We start from the raw sequence: 25927 nt of genomic DNA, 5'->3' as shown, positions 1-25927 counted from the left end.
TACTTGGAAAGGATCACTTCCCAGTTTTATGCAATGGGCAAGGAAACCGACTCCCAGCAGAATTTCAGGAATGAAAGCTTGAATCACACAAAACTCTGGGGTGTGTGTTTTTTAATGTAGTTTATTGTTCAATTGGATAAATGTTAGTCTAGCAGCCAGGCAAAGTAATCATTGCTGGCAGAGGTGGGTTTCAGCAGGTTCTGACCAGTTCTGGAGAACCGGTAGTGGAAATTTTGAGTAGTAAATACCATCTCTGACTGGCCCCGCCCTCATCTATTCTCTGCCTCCCAAGTCCCAGCTGATAGGGAGGAAATGGGGATTTTACAGTATCCTTCCCCTGCCATGCCCACCAAGCCACACACACAGAACCGATAGTAAAAAAAAATTGAAATCCACCACTGATTGCTGGTTAGTCTATTTCCCGGTTTGTTTTCCATCTCTCTCTCTCTCTCTCTCTCTCTCTCTCTCTCTCTCTCTCTCTCTCTCTTATTCTTCTCTACTGAGGATGGTTGGGGCATGGCAGAAAAACAAACCATGTGATCCTATATATATATATATGTAGGTCTTTGGTTGTTCGGGTTTTCTCCCATGTAAAATTGGAAGTGTCTTGGCGACGTTTCGACGAAGTCTCATTCGTCATTTTCAGGCTTCAGCTTCGTGCTTCTGGGAGCAATGTGTGATTGCAGCTGTTTCTTCCTTTTTAACTGCTAGTGGGGGTTTGAACTGATTGGGTGGGAGCTTGGCTGTGCTCTGATTGGATGGAGGTTTTTTTGTGCTCTGATTGGCTGGGGGTGTGTCCTGTTTGGGTGGGGGTTTGGTTGTGCTCAGATTAGTCTGAGTTGCAGGGGGATTTGAGCTGGTGAGCTGCATTGCTGTTGTTTGGCTTCGTGTTTGTGGTCGTGCTACACGAAGAAGAAGTTGCTCCCAGAAGCATGAAGCTGAAGCCTGAAGATGACGAATGAGACTTCGTCAAAACGTCGCCAAGACACTTCCAATTTTACGCGGGAGAAAACCCAAATAACCAAAGACCTACATACAAACACCCACGAAAACCTCAGAAAACATATATATATATATATATAGAATAGAATATAAAATAACAGAGTTGGAAGGGACTTTGGAGGTCTTCTAGTCCAACCCCCTGCTTAGACAGGAAACCCTACACCATTTTCAGACAAATGGCTGTCCAATCTCTTCTTAAAACCCTCCAGTGTTGGAGCAATCACAATTTCTGCAGGCAAGTTGTTCCACTTATTAATTGTTCTGTCAGGAAATTTATCTTTAGTTCCAGGTTGTTTCTCTCCTTGATTAGTTTCCATCCATTGCTTCTTATCCTGCCCTCAGGTGCTTTGGAGCATAGCTTGACTCCCTCTTCTTTGTGGTAACCCCTGAGATAGTGGAACACTGCTATCATGTCTCCCCTGGTCCTTCTTTTCATTAAACTAGACATCCCCAATTTCAGCAACCATTCTTCATATGTTTTAGCCTCCTAGTCATCTTTCTTGCTCTTCTCTGCATTCTTTCTAGGCTCTAGAGTCTGAACATCTTTTTTACATCGTGGCAACCAAATATATCCCTGTTTCTCACATTATGCAAAGCCTCAGGAAAGAAGGAAGCCAATAACTTTCAAATTAAAAATTAGCTGCCCTGAAACAAATTGTGGTTAAATTATCTTAAACTGATTGTAGTCACACATTAGAATGGTAAAACAAATACCGTATCTTTTGGAGTATAAAACGCACCGGACTATAAGACACATCTCCCTTTTTTGGTGAGGAAAACAAAGAAAAAGAAATCTGCCTCTGCCTCCCAGTAATTTTGTCTCGTTGCAGCAAACAGCAAATAGCCTGCTTTACTTTCATTTTCATTTTCACCGTAGCTTGATTAGCATAAGAAAAGAAAAATCTGCTCCCAGCAATGTACCTCCTTGCAGCAAGCAGCAGAGGCCCGCGCAGCAATAGGCAATGGGAATCCCTGCAGCCTGAAACAGCTGATCCAACGGACAATCAACTTGTGCTAATCAGGCTGTGCTGAAGCTGAAATGGGTTGTTTCTTCTTGCTACTTGCTGCAAGGAGGTAAATTGCTGGGAGGCAGAGGCCAAAGGGTGGGGGCCAGTGGGTGGGTGTGGCTACATTCAGTGTATAAGATGGACCCAAATTTTCATCCCCTTTTGGGGGGGGAAAGGTGCATCTTATACTCCGAAAAATACGGGAAATGAAAAAAACAGGGTCTTAGCGCAGAAAATGAATATGTGTTGTTTCAACCATTGTAACTTGTTTTTAGTTCTAGCTTTTCTAACGCTCTCTTTTAATCTTGACAGATAAGTGGGAGAGTGAGGACGAAGAGGCCGTGTTTGAAGCCTTATTGGAAAAAGCTGAAACTCAAGTCCTGGAAGAAAACTTTGGAGAACAAGAGGCACCAAGGTGGGAGCAGAGATTCCCCATAGACAAGAGAAGAAATAACGCCATTCTCGGCGAGAGCGGGATCTCGCGGGAACATGTCTTGGAGGACAAAGCGCAACCAGGAAAGCGGAAACACGTGTGCGCGATTTGCGGGAAGGGCTTCACTCAAAAATCCAACCTCAACCGGCATCAGAGAACCCACGTGGGAGGAAAGACATTTCAGTGCTTAAAATGCGGGAAAAGCTTCAAGTGGGAAACTAGCTTTATGCGACACCAGCGATTCCATACCGGCGAGAAGCCTTATCCCTGCATCGACTGCGGGAAATGCTTTAGTCGGAGTGCAAATCTCATCATTCATCAGAGGATTCACACCGGAGAGAAACCCCACCAGTGCGTAGACTGCGGGCAGAGTTTTAGCCAGGTTTCCAATCTCGTACGGCACCACCGAGTCCACACCGGGGAGAAACCTTACAAATGCCTGGAGTGCGAGAAGAGCTTCACTCAGAAATCAAACCTCGTCAAGCATCAGAGCGTCCACTTGGGAGACAAGCCGCCGCGACGCCCGGCTAACGGGAAGAGACTCGGTCAGAGGTCCAATCACAAGAGATTGGACAGGGATTCCCTTGGAGAAAACTCCTGTCAGTGCTTCAAGTGCGGGAAAATCTTTTCCCGAAGAGGCAACCTCCTCAGGCATCAGAGCATCCACACAAAGGACAAGCCGCACAAATGTCTCGAGTGCGGGAAGCGGTTCAACCAGAGGACCAACCTGAATGCGCATCAGAGGATCCACACCGGGGAGAAACCATACCGCTGTCCGGACTGTGGGAAAAGTTTCCGCTGGAGGGCGCATCTGATCATCCACAAGCGCTTGCACACCGGCGAGAAGCCGCACAAATGTGCCGACTGTGGGCAGAGCTTCAGCCAGCGGTCCAATCTGGTGAGGCATCTCCGAATCCACACGGGGGAGAAGCCGTACAAATGCTCCGAGTGCGAGAAGAGCTTTGGCCAGAAATCCAACCTCCTGAAGCATCAGAAGATTCACACGGGGGACAATGCATTCCATCAGCTGACCAGTAATGTCAGACAGGACCAAACGAGGGAGGAACCCTATCAGTGTTTCAGGTGTGGGAAAATATTCACCCGCAGGGGCAACCTTCTGAGGCACCAGAGCATCCACACCCGAGAAAAACCTCACAAGTGCTCCGAGTGTGGGAAGAGATTCAATCAGAGGGCAAACCTCATCAGCCATCAGAGAATCCACACCGGGGAAAAGCCCTTCGCCTGTCTTGACTGTGGGAAATGTTTTCGGCAGAGCCCGCACCTTATTAAACATCAGAAAGTCCACACAGAGGAGAAGGCTTCCTACCACCCTAGCTCGGATCATGGGGCGAGCATCAGCCTCGAGCCAGGCCACAGGAGCCACGAGAGGATCTATCTGAGGGGGAATCCGTATCAGTGCATGAAGTGTGGGAAGTTGTTTAACTGGCAGTCGAATTTCATCCGGCATCAAAAAATCCACGCCGGTGAAGAACCTTGTCAGTGCTTGGATTGCGGGAAGACCTTCAATCGGAGGAAGAACTTTGTGGCTCATCAGAGAATCCACACAAAAGAGAAGCCTTATCAGTGCACCGAGTGTGGGCAAACCTTCACCTGGGAAGCGCACCTGGTGATCCATCGAAGGATCCACACGGGAGAAAAACCTCACACCTGCGTCGAGTGCGGGCAGAGTTTCAGCCAGAGGTCCAACCTTATCCGGCATCAGAGGATCCACACGGGAGAGAAACCCTACGCTTGCTCGGAGTGCGGCCAGAGTTTTACGCAAAGGACGCACCTTGTGGTGCACCAGAGAACCCACACGGGGGAGAAACCCCATAAGTGCGTGGAGTGCGGGCAAAGCTTCAGCCAGAGGGCGCACCTGATTGTCCATCGGAGAATCCACACGGGAGAGAAGCCGTATCGGTGCGCGGACTGTGGACAAGGATTCTGCCAAAGGTCCAATCTTACCAGACATCAGAGGTCCCATGACTGCGAAAAACAAAAATAGGAGACGGGAAGGACTATCCCGCTGGAGGGTTGTGTCTTGAATCTCAGTCATCCAAGCATGGGGAATGGGGGTGAGAGGGGAGGGAGAATTGTAATGTTCAGTTGGTATGGACATTTGGGGGGACAAACCACATTGGTCTTTATGGAAGGATCCACCAAGGACGCAGAGCCTGAACTATAAAATATACAGAGTTGCGAAACAGTTTGAGGGCATTAAACCGGGACCCCCATCTTCAAAATAGCTACTGGTGTCTTGACTTTACAGCAGTGTTTCTCAAACGTAAGATGATTATTTAAGGCCGCATTTCTTAACCTTAGCAACTTTTAAGGTATATGGACTTCAGCTCCCAGAATTCCCCAGCCAACATGGCTGGCTGGGGAATTCTTGGGAGTTAAAAGTTTCGTGTCCCACTCCTCCTCTGACGGCCGGGTCGGGGAAGTCTGTATCAAGCGTGGCCACAAAGCCTCTGCAGCTTTGCCAAAGTTCTGTCAGAGTTCTCAGGGCAGGCAGGAGTCCAAGATGTGACTTCAGCAATCCAAATTAGACTTTGCCTGACTCAAAGAATGCCAGAAAGCAGATCCTTTATATAGGCCATGGGGTGTGGCTCCATGACTCAGCACTTATCCAGGCCTGCCCCTCCCTTCCTTTTGCTGACGTCACCTCTCCATTCTCCAGAAGCGTGGATCCGTCCACCCTCCAGCTGCCGGCAATTCCAGCTCGTGACTGGCTTCACACTCCCCAGGCTCACATGCTGTGGGGGAGGGGTTTATTTGCTCGGTCTGTCCGGGCATGGTGCCAGGACTGGGGGCTGGAGGCATGCCAGGCCATTCATCTGCACTATCAGTCCCTGGCTGAGATAACAGGAGATGAGAGGGGCCCGGCTGCGGAGAGGGGTGCGGGCGAGGAACAACAAAAGTCCACATGTCTTAAAAAGTCGGCAAGTGTGAGATAACGCTGTTTTACAGAAGGACGTCACCAGTAACAGTGCACTGAAATACCAAATATATAACAGGCTCTTCCCTGTTGCCTTTGCTTTGCTTGGTCCTTCAACAGTTGCCTCTGTCCATCGTCGTCCCTCTTTTCTAACCGAATGGAAGAAATTGTGTGAAGGAGATTGTACATCAGCACCACGGTGTTCTGGAAAAAGGACCCGCTGGCCACCAAATTGAGGGCAGAAACTGATGAAAGAAAGATTTGGCTTGTAAATGAACTAGATAAGGACGGGGAGTGCAGGGAAGAACCGCCTTCCTCCCAATTCTCTCATGTGTTCTTGGTCACATGACTAGCAGGGAGGAGGGGCTTAGAACGGCGGATTTCGCAGGATTCTGGGCCTCCATTCTAAGCCCCTCCTCCCTGCTAGTCCCGTGACCCATAGCACAGGGCATAAAACTGTTTCTCAACTACTGGGCAACTTTTAAGATATCTGGACTGCAACTCCCAGAATTCCCCAGCCAGCATGGTTGGGCAGGGGAATTCTGGGAGTTGAAGTCCACGCCTCTTCAAGTTGAAAAACACTGATCTGCGGAGTCCAAGGATGCTATACACCAAGCAACTTACAGATGGCCCAAAGAAGATCCTTGGAGATTGTTTGCCCTGTGCATCGTTGTGATTTTGTGTTTTTGATCACAAGCTTAGAAAAATCCCAGGGAAGTGTGCAGCTGACACGCAAAATCAATCCTTTCTGAGGACTCTTAATAGACGAAACTCCCTTTCCTCCCAGCCTCTTCTCGCCATTTAAATTGTTCTCCTCCTGTGCTCCATGGAGATAGTCCTCAATCTTTTTGAATCTGCTACAGCAGGGGTCCCAAATCCCTGGGCCGTGGCCCTGTATCCCTGCGGAAGCATCCCCTTCGCCGCCCACCCATCCTGCACCAGGCCAAGCCAGGACCGCTGCAGCATAGTATTCAATATACCAGTACTTCTCTGGCACACCAGAAAATGTTGAATGTTATACAGATAGACCTCAATTTATGACCACAATTAACCCCAAAATATCTGTCGCTAAGCAAGAAGTTTGTTAAGTGATTTTTCCCCCCCTCCATTTTACAACCTTTCTTGCCACCATTGTTAAGTGAACCACTGCAGTTATTAAGTTATCAACCCAGTCAGTGGTGAAATGTAAAATTTGTTACTACCGGTTCTATGGGCGTGTCTTGGTGGGGCTAGTAATGTGACTGGGTGGGTGTGGCCAATTTTTTTTTTACTTTTAAAAGCATTTTTTCTACAACCTCTTTGGCCGAAGAGGTTGTAAAAAAATGCTTTTAAAAGCCTCTGACAATCCCAGCTGAGTTGCTTAATCATCAGAGGCTTTTCTTTTCTTTAAAAAGCAATTTTTTTGGCCTTTAAAAGAAAAAAAAGCCTCTGACGATCAGGCAACTTAGCTGGGATCTCCAGAGCCTTTTAAAAGCATTTTTTCTACAACCCCTTTTGCTGAAGAAATTGTAAAAAAATGCTTTTAAAAGCCTCTGATGATCAAGCAACTCAGCTGGGATCGCCAGAGGAGCCTTTTGAAAGCATTTTTTTACAACCACTTCGGCCAAAGAGATTGTAGAAAAAAAATGCTTTTAAAGGGTTCTGACGATCCCAGCTGCGCTGCGCGATCATCAGAGGCTTTTTTTCTTACTTTTAAAAGCATTTTTTCGGCCGAAGAAAAAATGCTTTTAAAAGTAAAAAAAACCCAACCTGATGATCGCGCAGCTCAGCTCAGGGGATTTTTTGCTACCAGTTCTCCGAACCACCCATCACCATTGCAACCAGATCAGGCGATCCAGTGCGAACCGGGAGCATTTCACCCTTGAACCGGTTGTTAAGTGAATCTGGCTTCCATATAGTCTTTGCTTGTCGGAAAGTCGCAACCTGGAACCCTGCAACCGTCATAAATATGAGTCAGTTGCCAGGCGTCTGGATTTTGAATCATTATAGATGACTGTGGAGATGCTGCCATGGATTTAAGTGTGGGAAATGGCTTTTTTTCAGTGCCGTCGTAATTTTGAACAGTCACTAAATGAATTGTTGTAAGTCGAGGACTACCGGCATTTTTAAATGCTCACTTAACTTTGGCCATGTCAAGTGGGGGAATTCACTGGAGAAAGCAATGATGTTTGGAGGAGTTAGCGGTGAAAGGGAACCAGGCCGCCAAAAAACATGGCAGCTGGATGCCATAAAATCAGCGCATAGAACAACTCAAAGAAATAGTGCAAGTTTGGAAGACGTGGTGAGACCTGGTCTATAGAATCACCAAAAGTCATTACGACCAGCGGTGGGATGCTGCCGGTTTAACTGGTTCGGTGAGTGTGCGCTTTGCACATGTGCGCTTTGCACGCAGTACTGAAAACGGAGCATCTAGAAGCTCAGCAATGGTAAATAGAACGGTGAGGTGCGGGGGGAATCAGCTGTGGAGCGGAGCACGATTGAGAGGAGCTACAATGCAGGAAATAAAGGACAGGATAGAGCGGGGGGCTGGTGGGCGGGGCCAACTGATCATTGGAGCTACCGGTTCGCGCGAACCGGCTGAATACCATTTCTGATCACGACTGAATTGGGTGACCATCAGCAGCAGCAGCAGGACATCAGGTTTGAGGGAAAATTATGAACATTTCTGAAAAGATCTCCGCCATTGAACATACTCCGTGCAGAAACATAAAATAAGAGAAGGAGGACGAGTTGGATAGATTCACCACCTTGAATTCATTTGTAAAAATAACCAGGCACACTACTGAAATATTGGGGGAGGGGGGAAATAGAAGAAGACAATCTCATGGCACGCTAGAAACAAGCCAGTTTGAGAATCACTGCTCTTGGGGCATTAAATTCCTAAATTCTGCTCCCCTTGGCTTCTCCAGCTAAGTGGCGTTCTCTTTTTCTCCCTTACGAGTTGCCACCTTCCCACAATTTCAACCTTGGAGAATGCCACTGCCACTAAAGAAGAGGCTGGACAGCCATTTGTTTGAAACCGGATAAGAGTCTATTGCCCGGGCAGGGGGTTGCACTAGATGACCTCTGAGGTCACTTCTGACTCTTACTCTTAAACATGTATCTTCTCCTTCCTTGCTCTTTCCTTCCTAAAACCACCACCTTCAAGTCTCAAAGTAGTGAGCAGGGACGCCATATTTGGATTCCCCTTTGCATGTTCCAAGCGTCCCTTGAAAGAACTTCAAGATGGGGGGCGGGTGGACTTCAACTCCCAGAATTCCACAGCCAGCATGGCTGGCTGGGGAATTCTGGGAGTTGAAGTCCACCTCCATCTTGAAGTTGCCACAATTGAAAAAATACCAGCCTACATTAACCTCAACTGATAATGAAGCAGGATTTTCCAAAAATCTTTAGACAGGATTGATGGTTGCTGAGTCGGCATGGCTTTAAAGGGCAAAGGAGTCCAAAAAAAATGTCACGGAGGGTGTCCATCATTATAACCTTTTTTTTAAAAGAAAGAGAGAGGCAGGGCTTGTGTCACAGTGACGGCTCCATCTTAACTTCACTGGTGCCTGTTAAGGCCCCCCCTGTAATTCCGAAGAAATCTTTGTATGTGTTAAAGTAGGGGTCTTCAACCTTGGCAACTGGAAGACTTGTGGACTTCTGGGAGTTGAAGTCCACAAGTCTTCCAGTTGCCAAGGTTGAAGACCCCTGTGTTAAAGTGACTCTAAACACAGTTAAGTTACCTGAAGGTGGAAAACCTCTTGGAGGCACAAAAAGTCATTGGGGATTGGTGTGGGTGGGTGGGGCAGGATGGGAAAAAAAAATGGAGCATGTGTTTTTATTAAAATAAACTGGCAAGTTCAACAATTCCCATTCCAGTTTAGAGGTAGCCCTCGAGGTACGACCGCAATTTGAGCCCAAAGTGTCTGTTTCTAAGCCGGTTAAGTGAACGTTGACCCATTTTACGACTTCCCTTGCCGCCGTTGTTAAGTGAATCCCTGGAGTGGTTTAGTCAGTCACACGGCTGTTAAGCGAATCTGGCTTCCCCGCCGATTCTGCTGGTCAGGAGGCCGCAAAAAAGGAGGATCGCATAACGCCAGGACTCGGCAACCGTCATAAATACGAACCAGTTGCCAAGCGTTTTGAATTTTTGATTGTGCGACCATGGGGAGAGGCTTCCGTGGTCCATAAGTGTGAAAAATGGTGACGGGTCACTTTTTTTTCAACGTTTTCAAACAGTCACTAAATGAATGGTTGCAAGTCGAGGATTGCCTACATTTCTCATTAGACTTTGTCTTCTATAGCCAAATTGGTCTCCCATGTTGCGAGTCCCATTGAGATTGCCTGTGTGTGTGTGTGTGTTTTACAGGTCAGCAGGTATGTCAGAATTTGTCTCCGGATAGCTGCTTTTAACTCACGTCTGTCCTTCTGTTTTTCCAATAAACGTAATTTTTAAAATATATATGTGTGTGTTTTTGCATGGTCGTCTAGTATTTCATTCCGGAGGCTGCATTCCTTTTCTTATGCTTTGGATGGCATCTTGTATCTTTTATGATAATTATATTGATTTTAACCACACTTCTCTTACTGGATTCGGATGTGGGAAGTGAAATATAACATTCGGATAGTTGTTGGTCTGCACTTAAGTGCAGATTTGGCTCAAGACACACAGGGATCGTTTCTGGTCCATTACTAGCCTCATTCATGTAGGAATAGCAGTTAGACTTATATACTGCACCATAATGCCTTTATAGCAGAGGTCTCCAACCTTGGCAACTTTAAGACTTGTGGACTTCAACTCCCAGAGTTCCTCAGCCAGCTTTCCTGGGTGAGGAACTCTGGGAATTGAAGTCCACAAGTCTTAAAATTGCCAATGTTGGACACCCCTGCATTATAGCAGTCTCTAAGCCAGGGGTGTCAAACTCAAGGCCCGCGGGCCGGATCCAACCCGTGGGGTGCTTAGATTTGGTCCATGGGGCTACCCTGGAAACAGTGAAGAATTGGCACATGGTGCCTCTGCCAGCAAAACTAGAGTTCAAGAGGCCCTCCCGAACTCAGGTTTCGCTGGCATAGGGTTGCAGGGGGCAGTCCCAGCCAAAAATGGCGCTCGCGAGCCAGTTTTCACTGGCAGAACGCTAGGGCCTCCATATGCGCCTCCAATATGAGTGATGTCAAGCAGACCACACACACCGTGGCCACACTTACACAACCCCCCCCCACCAGCTCAAACACAACTCTGATGCGGCCCTCAATGAAATCGAATTTGACACCCCTGCTCTCAGCGGTTTACAGAGTCAGCCTATTGCCCCCAACCATCTTGGTCCCCATTTTACCCATCATGGAAGGATGGAAGACTGAGTCACCCTTGAGCCAGTCAGAATCGAACTCCTGGACGTGGGAAGAATTAGCTTGCAATACACACTGGGTGATACTAACCATTGGGTCTCCAGGTCACGTAACAAGTGAAATCATTTTATGATGGGGGAAAAAAATTGTCCCCCCCCTCAAACCAACCACGTTTTGATTCTGTTTTATTGATCAATTCATAAGTACATGGTTTAGAGAAAAGCTGTTAAAAGATCAGTGAAATGTTACAAATTTAAGCGCTTCATTCCGTAGAGCTCTGCCATCAGGATAGATAATAGAATACAATTTACAAGAATTATATAACCTATAATATAATAAAACCAGGAAAGTCCCTTCAACTTTGTTTTGCCTGGACAGCGTGGAGGAAGAAGTGGGATAATAGATTTCAGAGAACGAAAGGGATTCTGGAGATCTTGTCCAGTCGCTTCCTTGTAGTGAAATAACACTGGATTAACACTGCGGTAATAAAGACGGATTGCTAAAGGCCACAAGTCTTAAAGGGACCAAGGTTGGAGACCCCTGGCTTTGAGTACTAGGGGAAAGAAGAAATGAATGAAATGGAAGACAGGGAGGGAACAGGATGGGTTTCCCAACCTTTGGAAGCAAGAAAACAGACTGAAATGTTATTTAGAACTGACCAAATGGTGATGATGCCGTATTAGAAGAGACATTCCCTTCACAGTTAGGTTTACGGGATCACAGCCTCCCCACTTCCTGTCAGGCAGTGAGAAGAGCCTCCAAGCACACCCTCCAAATAGTGGGGGTCTTTCTCACTGGAATGGGATGCGGTGGCTCAATGGCTAAGACGCTGAGCTTGTCAATCGAAAGATCGGCAGCTCAGCGGTTCGAATCCCTAGTGCCGCGTAATGGGGTGAGCTCCCGTTACTTGTTCCAGCTGCTGCCAACCTAGCAGTTCGAAAGCATGTAAAAAATGCAAGTAGAAAAAATAGGGACCACCTTTGGTGGGAAGGTAACAGCATTCCCATGCGCCTTTGGCGTTTAGTCATGCCGGCCACATGACCACAGAGACGTCAACAGACAGCGCTGGCTTTTCGGCTTTGAAACGGAGATGAGCACCGCCCCCTAGAGTCGGGAACGACTAGCACATATTTGCGAGGGAAACCTTTACCTTTTACTCTCACTTGGAGGTCTTTAGAGGCTGATGTTCCCACAGAGCTTGAAGCAAAGGGGTCAGACTAAATGACTTCTGAGGTCCCTTTCAATTCTATGGTTTGGATTCAAATTCATTTCTGTCCAGGGTAGTAAAAGGATCACAAATCAAGGTTGGGTTCACATGGAGATTAGAATGACGATGTCGGACCAGGAAAGCAAGGAATTCCCACGACCATTTCCGAAAAGAAAGTGCTTTTCTCTCAGTCCCCCTTTTCTCTCTCTCCATGTCTGGCCTGCCTTGTCAGGGATGTTGTGGGATATTTAAGAAAAAAAACAAACAACAACCCCAGAATGCCTTTGTGAATTATATATGTAATCCACAAAGGTAATGTTTTATTCCGTATTTTCAACCGAGTTGATCACTCTTTGGAAGAATCCAGCAATCACCTCTGAGTTCTTCCTTCGAGATCAATCAGGAGGATTTTTCCAATTATCAACCGCAGACCTCCCCTTAACGACAAAAGTAATAATACTTAATTAAAGCCCTTTTAACATCCCCTAGGACTGCAAAATGGCTTGTGGGCCAGGATGAGCCAGTCTCATCCGTTGCCATAAATATATGACATACAACCTGGTAGGAAGAGCCCCAAAAATATAGCATGGCCACCCCCCTTGTACATCCAACAAGATTTTGAATTACCCACCCAAAAAAAGAGAGAGAGAAAAATACAGACACTATGGCAGGGGTCTCCAACCTTGGTCCCTTTAAGACTTGTGGACTTCAACTCCCAGAGTTCCTCAGCCAGCTTTGCTGGCTGAGGGACTCTGGGAGTTGAAGTCCACAAGTCTTAAAGGGACCAAGGTTGGAGACCCCTGCACTATGGAATGTCCTGGGTTCAAAGAGATTTGGGGCATTAGAGTCTCCTACCTACCTAGTCCCTGTGGATTATGGCTCTTAGCCTGAGTGGCAGGGTGGCTGCCTCTGAAGGCCATCAGCTGGGAGACCAGTGGTTCACCTTTGGGTGTTTTGGTGGGCCAACTGGGAGAACAAATTGCGAGATCAGATGGGCCAGGGATCTCAATCCAGCAGGGCACAGTTTAGATTCCAATAACCTTTCAACAGATGGCAGACTGATAGATACCATGTTCGTTAAGATAGGATGCTCCGTCTCAGGGTGCTCTACTTCAGAGCATCCATGAGAAGGAGAGTTAAACCACTGACTGAACGAAGGAAGGTCTTGACGGCAGGATGGCTGCCTCTGAAGGCCATCTTCTGGGAGACCTTGGGCCTCGGTTCCGATCCTGCAGGGCATTCCTTAGATTCTTATATACCTCTATAACGGGTGTCAAACTTTTATTTCATTAAGGGCCGCATCAGGGCTGTGTTTGATCTGGGGGGGCCCGGGGGGACACAGCCAGCTCGACATCACTCGTGTCAGGGGGCGCCTGTGGCGGCCTGAATGCTCTGCCAGCAAAAACGGAGTCCCGAGCTCCATTTTCAGCTGCGACGGCTTCCTGCAACCCTCTGCCAGTGTAAACGGGGCTTGGGATGGCTGCCCACGGCCCTCGCGAGCTCCGTTTTTAGCTGTGATGGCATCCTGCAACCCTCTAGCAGCGAAAATGGAGTTCGGGAGGGCAGCGGGCAGTGTTTTTGTTGTCAGAGGCATCACGGGCCAGTTCTTTGCTGTTTCCAGATCTAAGCCCCCCGCGGGCCATATCTGGCCCCCAGGCCTCAAGTTTGACACCCCTCCTCTATAACATATAATACACTATCCTTGACTATAGTTTTCTAATTCTGTTCGTCCATGTACGCAACAAATGAAGAAGTCCCAAAGGTGCTTTTCCAATTGGAAACTGGACTTCCTTGCTTCTTGTTGTTGTTTTTTCCCCTTGAAAACGTTTCGCTCCTCATCCAAGAAGATTTAAGTCTGAAGAATTTCCATTCTGAAGCTTCTTGGATGAGAAGCGAAACGTTTTCAAGGAGAATTAAAAAACCCAAGAAAAGTTTTGGAAAAGCAACTTTGGGACAACCACGACCTTCGAGGATCTCCAAAGACGACCAGCGAAGAAGCTTCTGAAACACACTTGATTATTTGACATGAAGCGAGAGTCAGCTTTCTTTCCCATATTTTTCCCCCTCCTTCACAATGGAAGCTCATTGCAGAGTGACCTCCCGTGGCGCCAAATGCCCTAAACCCTGGATCAGATTATTTCCGCGGCATGGATTCTCTGATGCGAGACCAGTGAGTCGCCGCGCGAGAATTGTTTCCCGCAGACGGGACACTCATACGGCTTCTCCCCGGTGTGGATGCGCTGATGCGAAGTGAGGTTGCTGCTCTGGCTGAAGGCTCTCCCGCACTCCAGGCAGGTGTACGGCTTCTCCCCGGTGTGGGTCCTCTGGTGCAAAGTGAGGTGTGCGCTCCGGCTGAAACTCTTCCCGCACTCGAGGCACAGGTACGGCTTCTCCCCCGTGTGCATTCGCAGGTGCGAGGCGAGGTTCCCGCTGAAACTGAACCTCTTGCCGCAATCCAGGCATTTGTACGGTTTGTCCCCCGTGTGAGTCCGTTCGTGGGACAGGAGATGCTTTCGACAAGTGAAGGTCTTCTCACACTGCAGGCAGCGATACCGGGCTTTGCGGGTGTGAATTTTCTGGTGCCTGGTGAGGTGGGTGCTCCGACGGAAGCTCTTGCCGCACTCGGCACAGGTGTGCGGCCTCTCGTTCGTGTGCTTGGCCTGCTTGTGTTGGTCGAGCTTGGCCTCGTCGCCGAAGCTCTTGCCGCAACGGAAACACTTGTACAGTTTCTCGGCCAGGTGGACCCTCTTATGGGAAATCAGCCGGGTGCTTCGGTAGAAGCCCTTGCCGCACTCCGAACACTTGTACGGCTTCTCCCCCCGGTGAAGCTTTTGATGCAAAATCAGATAATCGCCTCGACTGAAGCTTTTCCCGCACTCGAAACATCGGAAGGGCTTCTCGCCCGTATGAGTCCTCTGGTGCCTGGTGAGGTCCGACTTGCAGCTGAAGGTCTTCCCACACAGGGCACACTTGTTCGCGCTCGTCCCTTCGGTGTTCGGATGCTCGAGTACCGTTACAGACACCTCTGCGGGTTCCTCCTTAATCTGGATGTTTTCTGCAGGGGAAAAAGAAAAAAGGAGTCTGGAAAAGGGTTGGGATTAAAAAGCCAACCCCATACAGGCCAGGACTACCGTTTAAGTAACAGAATCCAATGAAGGAGAACATTTGAGGCTCAGGGTTGAAATGAGGGGCCCTCGGTGCCTCTGAGGCTTGGTGGGTTTTCTTGCAGATGTTTCGTTTTCATCATCTGAATGCAGTGAATGGCAAATCTATAGCACACGTGCCTGAACCGGCCCGCGGAGCCATGTTTATTTATTTTTATTTTATTTATTTTATTTTGTCACAACAATATATGTAGGTATCATACAAAAAGATTATATAGTAAATAAACACATATATGGGTAAATATAAGGAGGTATAAGCATATATATAGGAATAATAACAATAGGACAGGAACGGTAGGCACGTTTGTGCGCTTATGCACGCCCCTTACGGTCCTCTTAGGAATGGGGTGAGGTCAATAGTAGAAAGTTTTTGGTTAAAGCTTTTAGGATTAAGAGAAGAGACCACAGAGTCAGGTAAAGTATTCCAAGCACTGATGATTCTGTTACAGAAGTCATATTTTCTGCAATCTAGATTAAAGCGGTTGACATTAAGTTTAAATCTATTGGTTGCTCTAGTATTATTGCAATTAAAGCTGAAGTAGTCTTTAACAGGAAGGACATTACAATAGATGATTCTGTGAGTTAAGCTTAGGTCTTGTCGAAGGTCTTGTCACCTGGCACGCATGGTGTCGCCTGTTCCTCTTCCGGGTTTCTGGCATACATGCATGGTCATGGGAAACGGGAAGAGCTGGTTTCTTCCATTTTCTGGTGTGAGCATGCGCGATGGCCAGCTGATTGGCATATGCACGTGTGGCAGTAACCTAAGGACTTGCCGGTCATCGCACATGCGCGCATCGGTAACCGGAAGTATATTTTCGGGTGTGTGCTCGCCAGCTGATTGGCACATGCGTATGCACGGCAGTAACCTGAAGACTTGCTGGCAGTAACCTGAAGAAACCGTAAATACATACTCTGGCATGTACATGCTCCTGGGCAACTCCTATTGCTGGTCTCGGCCCAGATGTGCACGCAGTGCTCCCTTTTGGGCATTTGGCGCTGCATATGCGCACGCACGCTCCCTTTTCGGCACTCGGTGCCAAAAAGATTTGCCATCACTGTCCCAATGCAATCCTAAATTGCATTAACAGAGGGCTACAATCAAGGGGCCTTCTTTGTGGGAGCATCGACACTCTGGAATGAACTCCCCCCTGGCCTACGTCAAGTGCCTGATCTTCGGACCTTCCGTCGTGAGCTAAAAACATATTTATTCATTCAAGCGGGACTGGCATAAATAGTTTGGTTTTATATTGGGGTTTTATTAATATTTTAAATTTTAAATTCATTTTAACTATCTGCAGTTTAGTAATTGCTATATTTTAATTGCGTTTTAATTGTATATATCTTGTATTTTATTCTGGCTGTACACCGCCTTGAGTCCTTCGGGAGAAGGGCGGTATAAAAATTTAATAAAATAAATAAATAAATAAATAAATAAGATCAAGTGAGGTACTAACATCATTCTATAAACTAAGCCTTAGTAAGACCACACCTAGAATGCTGCATCCAGTTTTGGTCACCACACTATAAAAAAGATGTGGAGATGATTAGGGGACTGGAGGCTGAAAGATACGATGAACGGTTACAGGAACTGGGCTTGGCTAGTCTAGTGAAGAGAAGGACCAGGGGAGACATGATAGCAGTCTTCCAATATCTGAGGGGCTGCCAACAGAGAGGAGAGGGGTCAAGCTATTTTCCAAAGCGCCTGAAGGCCAGACAAGGAATAATGGATGGAAACTGAACTAAGAGAGATTCAACGTGGAAATAAGAAGAAATTTTCTGACAGGGAGAGCAATCAACCCATGGAAGAAGTTGCCTTCAGAAGTTGTGGGAGCTTCATCACTGGAGGCTGGAGGCTTTCATGAAGAGACTGGACTGCCGTCAGAAATGGTGTAGGGTCATTGATTGATGAAGGTTGGATATTAAAAACTATGTACTTTATTCAAGAACAAACACTAACTCAATCGGAAATTTCTGAGAACTCTAGGAGTGGAATGGTCTGATATATAATGGATTGGAAGAAAAGTATCTTCTTTGTCTCTGGAAGGGGAGTGGAGGTTTTAAGGAGTGATTATGGATTATGATTTGTGCTATATTTTAATTTTTGTTGTTAGTTTTATACCCTGTATTCGGTTCTCGGAAGTCCCGGGGTGGGGAGGAAGGGAAGGGAGGGGGAGGGGGGATGAGGGTAGAAAATGGATTGATAGTTAATGTACAAAGATGATTGAAGATGTATAATTAATGTAAGATTGGAGCTGCCTGGCTACCACTTCAGAATGATGGGAAAGAAGGAAGTAGAAGAGAGAAGGAGGTAGGAAAGAGAAGAGGAGGATGAGGAAAGGAAGGAAGAGGGATAGAAGAGGGAGAAGAAAGGAGTAGGGAGGAAGGAGGAGACGATGTAGATAAGAGAGGGGGAGGATGGTTGTGGAAAGTAGAAGAAGGTAGAGAAGGGAAGAGAGTAAAAGGAAGGGGGTAGTGACCGGGCAGATCCGATTAATTGTATATGATGGTACATTAAATATGTTATTGGATATGTTAGTGGATAAGAATGTTAAAATAAAACTTTTTTAAACAAAAAAAAAGAAATGGTGTAGGGTCTCTTGCATGGGTCGGGGGACTGGACTAATGACCTAGATCCTAGAAGGTCCCTTCCAACTCTGTTAAATCATCTCTTAAATCATCTGTTAAATCCTTGCTGGCACTGATAATGTTACCTAGTTGGGTAATGAAACATCTGCAAGAAAACAACTGCACTCTGGCAAGTCTTGAGTGAGCTTCCTCTCCCTCCTTTTATCTTTTTAAGAACTAGGGAGGGGCTTGCCCAAAAATTTCTCAAATTACTTTCTTGGCCAGGGCTCATGTCCCTCTTTTCTGACCACTGCCTCCTTCTCTTCCTCCTCCTTCTGTCCTTCAAGGCCATTTCCTCTATGGTCGTCCTTGAGTTACAATCAAGCTAAAAAAAAGGGAATTAGGACCTGGATTCAAAGTTCTGACTGTTGGGGCCTCCCTTCACCGTCACATGGTCAAATTTTGGGCAATCGGTGACACGGCCGCATTTACAGTCCACACTCCCAGTTTTTGGCAAAACTGCGCCTATAGCGAACTATTGATTTGCTTAACCATTATGGTGTTTTGCTTAATGACTGTTACAGCCACTCTACAGCCAAGCATTTGTTTAACAACCACTGCAAGAAAGGTAACAATATTGGGTTTGTCATGACTGTTACAACATATGACTATAATGGGCAGGCTCCATTAAAGTCATATGTCGAGGACTACCTGTATGTGAACTCCCTTCACAGAAACCCTCAAGCAAAGATTGGAGGGCTAAGCTTCCTTCCAGAACTACGGCTGGAACTGAAGGCTGGGAAGTGGCTCAACAGGCTAATGCAGTCTGTTATTAACACACAGCTGCCTGCAATTACAATCACTGCAGGCTCGAGTCCCACCAGGCCCAAGGCTGACTCAGCCTTCCATCCTTTATAAGGTAGGTAAAATGAGGACCCAGATTGTTGGGGGCAATAAATTGACTTTGTATATAATATACAAATGGATGAAGACTATTGCCTTACACAGTGTAAGCCGCCCTGAGTCTTCGGAGAAGGGCGGGATATAAATTCAAATAAAAAAAAAAAGGCATCTCATCCCACACCGTGATCAGTTTCACAGCCATTCTGAGTCAAGAACAAACCACACTGGCCTTAATCCAAGATGCAAACCAGGCCATGATTGGAAGAATTCGACTATTCTTCAGGGGGTTGGACTAGAAGACCTCCAAGGTCCCTTCCAACTCTGATATTATTATTATTATTATTATTATTATTGCTGAATATGGCATAGGGCCGTGATGGTGAAGTACAGGTGGCACATGGAGCCATTTCTGTGGGCACGCGAGCCGTCGCCCTAGATCAGCTCCACTGCGCATGTGTGCACGCCTTCCCCCAGCCAGCTGACGGCTGGATCCCTGTCGCACATGCAGGAGATGCATGCGCATGCCCATGCCGCCCCTCCCCTCTCAGGAGTCTCCATGCGGCCCGTTTTGGTTGCCAGGTAAGTACAGGGCTCATAGGGAGGCTCCAGGAGGATGAAAAACAGGCCTACTAAAAGTCCAGTAACGGGCCATTTCCAGCCTCCGGAGGGCTGGGGGAGGCTGTTTTTGCCCTCCTGGAAGTTCCAGGAAAGCCTCCGAGGCGAAAAACGGGCCTACCAGAAGTCTGGAAACGGGTCATTTCCAGCCTCTGGAGGCTTCAGGGAGGCCTGCTAGGCCCAAAATGGTGCGCGCGGGGTGGGGGTCACGCGCATGCACGGAAGGGGAATGCCGCACACGCCTGCGCATGGGGATATTGCATTATGGATGTGGGCACACACGCTCGTGCTATTGCGTGCACACCAAAAAAATGCTTGCCATCACTGGCATAGGGTTACCTGCCTAAGTAGGGGGCTGGACTAGAAGACCTCCAAGGTCCCTTCCAACTATCCCATCCCATCCCACCCCACCCCATTTCTATTATTTCTGTTTCTATTATTTATTTTATTTATAATTTAATTTCTATACCGCTCTTCTCCCGAAGGACTCAGGGCGGTTTACAGCCATATTTTAAAAACACAGAATATACAAAGAATAAATAACAGATTAAAACAAATTTAAAACAAAATATTAGCTAAAACGGTTATATAAAACCCTTTAAAATTTAAAATTATAATTAAATTTAATTAATTAATTAAATTTCTATTTTTATACTACTCCGTCCGTCTTTTTCCGTTGGATTGTGCCACCTCTAGAGCTCATTTTTCGAACTTGGACATGAGAATGAGTTCCCTGGGATAGAGAGCTGATCTCTTGGCTATGCTCACAAGAGGGTAGATATTACACTCACCCACTTCCACTGGAGGAAAATAATTGTCTTGAGAACTTCCCGGTGAACGTTTCAGCTGATGGTGTGAAGTGAAGTTTTCGGGGAGGAAACCTCCCTCTGTGGCTGATCTCGCCATCCAGTCTTCTTCAGGAGGAAAAAATGAAAAAAAAAAAAAAATCCCGAATGTAAAACATTTCAGGTTCATCTTTCCTGAACGGTGTTTAAGCATAATTAAAAATAATTAGGTAAACACACTTTCTAATCACTTTGGTGCAAGTCTAAAATTCCAATTGAACGTATTAGGGATGCCTGCATGGTTTGATAAGTAAATAAATAAAAAGAGCGAGTATGGTACGACCGTGTTTTCCTGAAAATAAACGCCCTACAAAAAATATTTAAATGCATGCGCAGCCGGTTCCTGCCATTTCCTCTGCTTAGGGTTAGGGAGACAGAGCTGGAAATCAGGTAAGATGGCAAGAGGAGCCCCGTCTTGCTCTACAGGCCCAAAATAATAAAACCTCCCCAAAAATAAGGCCAAGAGCTTATTTTGGGGTTCAAAAAAATATAAGACAGGGTCTTATTTTCAGGGAAACACGGTATAATGCCAACTTTATCAATACAGTTCCGAGCAATTTGTAAAAAACTGTTGCTTAGGCATAAGGAAGCTTATTAAACCCATGCTTGATTTACCCTACATGCTTAATCAGGTCAGGGCTTCAGTAGTTTTTCTCTATTATACAGCCGTCCAGGGCATGGTTTTGGCCTAGAAGAGGGATGCTGACTCAGGAATTTTATTTATTTATTTATTTATTTATTTATTTATTTTGTCACAACAGTATATATAAGGATAAGCATGAAAGTAACTATATAATATATAAGCATATATATATATATATAAGCATAAGTATAATAACTATATTGATTGGATATAATGAAAGAAAACAATAGGACAGGAACGGTAGGCATGTTTGTGCTCTTATGCACGCCCCTTACGGACCTCTTAGGAATAGGGTGAGGTCAATAGTAGACAGTTTTTGGTTAAAGCTTTGGGGATTTTGAGAAGAGACCACAGAGTCAGGTAGTGTGTTCCAAGCATTAACAACTCTGTTACAGAAGTCATATTTTCTGCAGTCAAGATTGAAGCGGTTAACATTAAGTTTAAATCTAGAGCAAATTTTTTTTTATTTTCCATAATAATTCCCACAATTTGACCAGTGTACAATACAATCACTTATCCAACAATCGATCCTATACTCAAATTATACTCCATCAGGGCTGCTCGACTGCCACTCCCTCCCTTAATCCTTTCTACCCTTCTCATCCTTCTTCGACTTTCCCCACCATCCTTCTCCTCACTTTCCTACTTCCCCACCTCTTTCCCACTTCTCACTACCATCCTTTCTAACCCTCTATCTTCTCCTTCTTCTCCTCCTATCCTTTCTTCTCCCTCCCTTCTTTCCTACCTACCTACCTGCCTACCTACTTTCTTCCTTCTTTACTCCTCTTTCCTTACCCTTTCCCTTCGGGAGTGGTTACCGAGCAGCCCCGACTTTACACCATTCCAACTTGTTTAATTCTACCATTATTCCTGTACAATGGCAATCAATCAATTTATAACATTAAGTTTAAATCTATTGTTTGCTCTTGTATTGTTGTGATTGAAGCTGAAGTAGTCTTTAACAGGAAGGACATTGCAATAGATGATTTAAACACAGATCCTGTCGAATTCTGGAAGTTGAATTCCCCAAGTCATAAAGGGGCCACGATTCTCCACTTTTGGCCTAGAAAAATCCACCTTCAAATTTCTGCTCCTGCCCTCTGGTTCTTGGGCTGGTCATTTTTGTCATGGCTCATCTTACCTCACAAGTTTGTTGCTATTGTAGGACAAACGTTTGGGCAACCCTTCTCTTTTGAGGTCTCAGAAAAAAAGGGCAAGTGACACATTCAATACAGGCAGTCTCGACTTACGACCTTTCTTTTAACAACCGTTCAAACTTACGACAATGCTGAGAAAAGTGAGTTGCAACTTGTCCTTAACACTTACAACTGCCACAGCGCTACCAACAGTCACAGGATCAAAATTCAGATCCTTTGCATGTATTTATGGCCGTTGCAGTATCGCACGGTCACGTGATTTTCATTGATGACCTTCCCAGGAGGTTTCTGACAAGCAACTTCAACGGGAGCAGCTGGATTTGCTTAACGATTACCCTGTTCACTTGAAAACGTCATTCTTTAGCGATGGGACATTCCAATCCCAACTGTGGTCGTAAGCCATTAATTATTTGGTTTTAATTCGCTTTTAAAATTGTTAATTTTAATTAACATTTTAAAATTAACATTGAGGACCTGTATACTGCACGAATCAAGAAGAGGGCCGTGAAAATATTTGCAGATCCCTCGCATCCTGGACATAAACTGTTTCAGCTCCTACCCTCAAAACGACGCTATAGAGCACTGCACACCAGAACAACTAGACACAAGAACAGTTTTTTCCCGAAGGCCATTACTCTGCTAAACAAATAATTCCATCAACACTGTCAGACTATTTACTGAATCTGCACTACTATTAATCGTTTCATAGTTCCCATCACCAATCTCTTTCCACTTATGACTGTATGACTATAACTTGTTGCTGGCAATCCTTATGATTTATATTGTTATATTGATCATCAATTGTGTTGTAAATGTTGTACCTTGATGAACGTATCTTTTCTTTTATGTACACTGAGAGCATATGCACCAAGACAAATTCCTTGTGTGTCCAATCACACTTGGCCAATAAAAAAAATTCTATTCTATTCTATTCTTATTTGTATTTGTAGTTTTAATATGGCTGTAAACCGCCCTGAGTCCTTCGGGAGAAGGGCGGTATAGAAATTAAATTATAAAAATAAATAAATAAATAAAATAAGTCGAACATATTACCTGAACATACTTTCCATGAGACGAAAATATGCCCCTTTCTTTCTTTCTACAGGTAGTCCTTGACTTACAACAGTTCATTTAGTGACCGTTCAAAGTTATGACGGCACTGAAAAAAGGGACTTTTGACCGTTTTTCATAGTTACAACCTTTGCAGCATCCCCAGGATGGCGCGATCAAAATTTGGATGCTTGGCAATTGATTCATACTTATTATTATTATTATTTATTATTTATTTATTTATTAGATTTCTAATTTATTTAGATTTTATTAGATTTATTAGATTTATTTATTTATTTATTAGATTTCTATACCGCCCTTCTCCCGAAGGACTCAGGGCGGTGTACAGCCAAAATAAAAACAAACAATACAATATACAATTAAAACAAGAACTTCTTACACAATTGGCCTAAGACTTTAAAAACATTTAAAATTCTAAAAACCCATTAAAATTCATAATATAAATTTAAAAACCAACAAAATTTAAGCCAGCCCCGCGCGAATAAATAAATGTGTTTTCAGTTTGCGGCGGAAGGTCCGAAAGTCAGATATTTGGCGCAAACCAGGGGGAAGTTCGTTCCAGAGGGTAGGAGCCCCCACAGAGAAGGATCTTCCCCTGGGGGCCGCCAGTCGACATTGTTTGGCGGACGGCACCCTGAGAAGGCCCTCTCTGTGTGAGCGTACGGGACGGTGGGAGGCATGAGGTAACAGTAGGCGGTCTCATAAGTACCCAGGCCCTAAGCCATGGAGCGCTTTAAAGGTCGTAACCAGAACCTTGAAGTGCACCCGAAAGACCACAGGCAGCCAGTTTTCTGTGTCCCGGGCCCCCGCGGATCCCCTTTTGTGACTTTCTGACAAGCAAAATTCAATGGGGAAGCCAGGTTCGCTTAACAACCAGGTTGCTAACTTATCCACTTGCAGTGATTCACTTAGCCACTGTGGCAAGAAAAGTCGTAAAAGGGGGCAAAACTCACTTAACGAATGTCTCACTTCACAACAGAAATTTCGGGCTCAATTGCGGTCGTACGTTGGGTCCCAGACACTGCGACTGAGCTGTTGTGATGTCACAGAACGGACATCCCAGCTGCCAAGAATTCCTATTGAACACTATTGTGTTATCAAGGGAAATGGACCACGGGACCCACAAGGGAGTGAAGGCTAAGCCCAGCCTAGAAAAGTGTTGTGGTCCACCAGCAGCCTACGGAGCTGGCAACCGAGTCAGACAGCGATGAGGCTGAGGAAGAGCGTGGGCCAGTCCTGGAGGCTGGGGAAGGCCCAGATGAGGGCTTTGTGTTGGAGGCTAAGGTGGGGCCAGGGCCATCGGGGAGTGAGGTGCGGACTCCAGAGCCTCCAGAGGCTGACAGTAGTGAGGCAGAGGAACAGGAGGAGCCTGTTTCTAATGCACGCATGAGAAGAGCTGCCAGAAGGTAAGAGCTCAAGCAGAGAGAACGACTCAGGAGTAAGGCCAAGAGATGATTGGCCCCTCCCATAAGGCTTAAAATAGACCAGCAACGGCGTTTGGGCTCTTTGCTGGAAAACAACATTGATAGCTTCGTCTTGTTGCATTTATTTTGTATCTATGTCTTCTGAACTTTTGCCAAGAAAAGCCTTTGGCAGTTTCCCTAATTGGACCCAGGCTGGTGATAGGACTGAAGAATTTGTGTTGGGGGGAATTTGCTTTAATTTAGTTGAACTACACGGAGAATGAAGTAATTCTCAGCTGTTCCAATAAAGTTTGTTTGTTTTTCTACTGATGGGAGTTTCCTGCTACTTACTGGGGCCTGGGTCACAACAAAAGGAACCTCAGGGACATTCAAGACCCCTCCGTTCTCCCTCCCCAAATTGCGTCATTCCTCTTTACCTGACGGAAAAGCCTCTTCACCGTCATCTTCCTCCTTGACGATGACACGCAGGAGCCCCAGTTCAGAGTCCCAGAAAGACTGGGTGGCGTTGGAGCAATCTGGACTTCTGGATTCCTACAAGCACAGAGAAACTCAGCCGGGTCTAAAGACCGCACCCTCCACTTAAAATGCTGAATCGGGCAACTTTTTTTTTTTTGTTTACATTTATATCCCGCCTTTCTCCGAAGACTCAGGGCGGCTTACAGTGTATAAGGCAATAGTCTCATTCTATTTGTATATTTTTACAAAGCCAACTTATTGCCCCCCCAACAATCTGGGTCCTCATTTTACCTACCTTATAAAGGGTGGAAGGCTAAGTCAACCTTGGGCCGGGCTTGAACCTGCAGTAATTGCAGGCTGCTGTGTTCTAACAACAGGCTTCTTACAGCCTGAGCTATCACGGCCTATCATTTGGTTTTGGGACCAGGCTAAATTTACCCTATGGCCATGATGGCGAACCTATGGCTCGCGTGCCAGAGGTGGCACACAGCGCCCTATGGCCATGTGAGCCGTTGCCCCAATTCAGCTCCGCCACGCATGCGCGTGCTTCCTGCCGGCCAGCTGGTCTTCAGGTCTCTGCCGCAAGTGTGCAGGAGGGGCCTCTGGTGGCTCAGCAGACTAAGTCTGTCTGTTATTAACACAGCTGCTTGCAATTACTGCAATTACTGCAAGTTCAAGTCCCACCAGGCCCAAGGTTGACTCAGCCTTCCATCCTTTATAAGGTAGGTAAAATGAGGACCCAGATAAAAGTTGACTTTGTATATAATATACAAATGGATGAAGACTATTGCTTAACACAATGTAAGCCGCCCTGAGTCTTCGGAGAAGGGTGGGATATAAATTCAAATTAAAAAAAAAAAGGGTGGGGCACATGTGGTGGACTGTGCCCACATGTGTGGGTGGCACCTGTGAGGGGCCGTTATGCGCATGTGGGGGTGGGCGCGCATGCGTGGGGGGCATGCAGGGGGCGTGGGGGGGATGCAGGGGGCCGCACACGCATTGCATTTTGGGGGGTCCGGGTGCACGCACACACATTCGTGTGTGCATTCACACGCTTTGGGCACTTGGTCTAGAAAAGGTAAGCCATCATTGCCCTATGGTTTTGGGCCACTTGGGGGGCTGCAAAAGACACAAGGTAGGATGCGATGATTTGGTGATGTATAACATGT

General features: G+C 46.1%; 2 protein-coding genes across 3 annotated transcripts in view; one reads left to right on the top strand and one right to left on the bottom strand.

Moving 5' to 3' along the window:
* Nucleotides 1-6632, top strand: part of LOC131192660 (zinc finger protein 271-like) — a 33191-nt gene extending 26559 nt beyond the window's left edge. For both annotated transcript variants that reach the window (XM_058172019.1, XM_058172018.1), the window contains exon 4: nucleotides 2322-6632. In XM_058172019.1, the coding sequence (XP_058028002.1) occupies nucleotides 2322-4447 (2126 nt within the window). In that variant the 3' untranslated portion in view covers nucleotides 4448-6632. The remainder of the gene's footprint in view (nucleotides 1-2321) is intronic.
* A 6025-nt stretch (nucleotides 6633-12657) lies between these two features.
* Nucleotides 12658-25927, bottom strand: part of LOC131192853 (zinc finger protein 345-like) — a 43177-nt gene continuing 29907 nt past the window's right edge. The window contains exons 5-6 of the mRNA XM_058172401.1: nucleotides 22469-22484; nucleotides 12658-14837 (exon numbers count right to left, since the gene is read on the bottom strand). Of these exons, the coding sequence (XP_058028384.1) occupies nucleotides 14045-14837; nucleotides 22469-22484 (809 nt within the window). The 3' untranslated portion in view covers nucleotides 12658-14044. The remainder of the gene's footprint in view (nucleotides 14838-22468; nucleotides 22485-25927) is intronic.

This window comes from Ahaetulla prasina, chromosome 2 (genome assembly GCF_028640845.1).
Source record: "Ahaetulla prasina isolate Xishuangbanna chromosome 2, ASM2864084v1, whole genome shotgun sequence".
NCBI lineage: Eukaryota > Metazoa > Chordata > Lepidosauria > Squamata > Colubridae > Ahaetulla > Ahaetulla prasina.
This window is presented reverse-complemented; position numbering and strand designations above follow the sequence as displayed.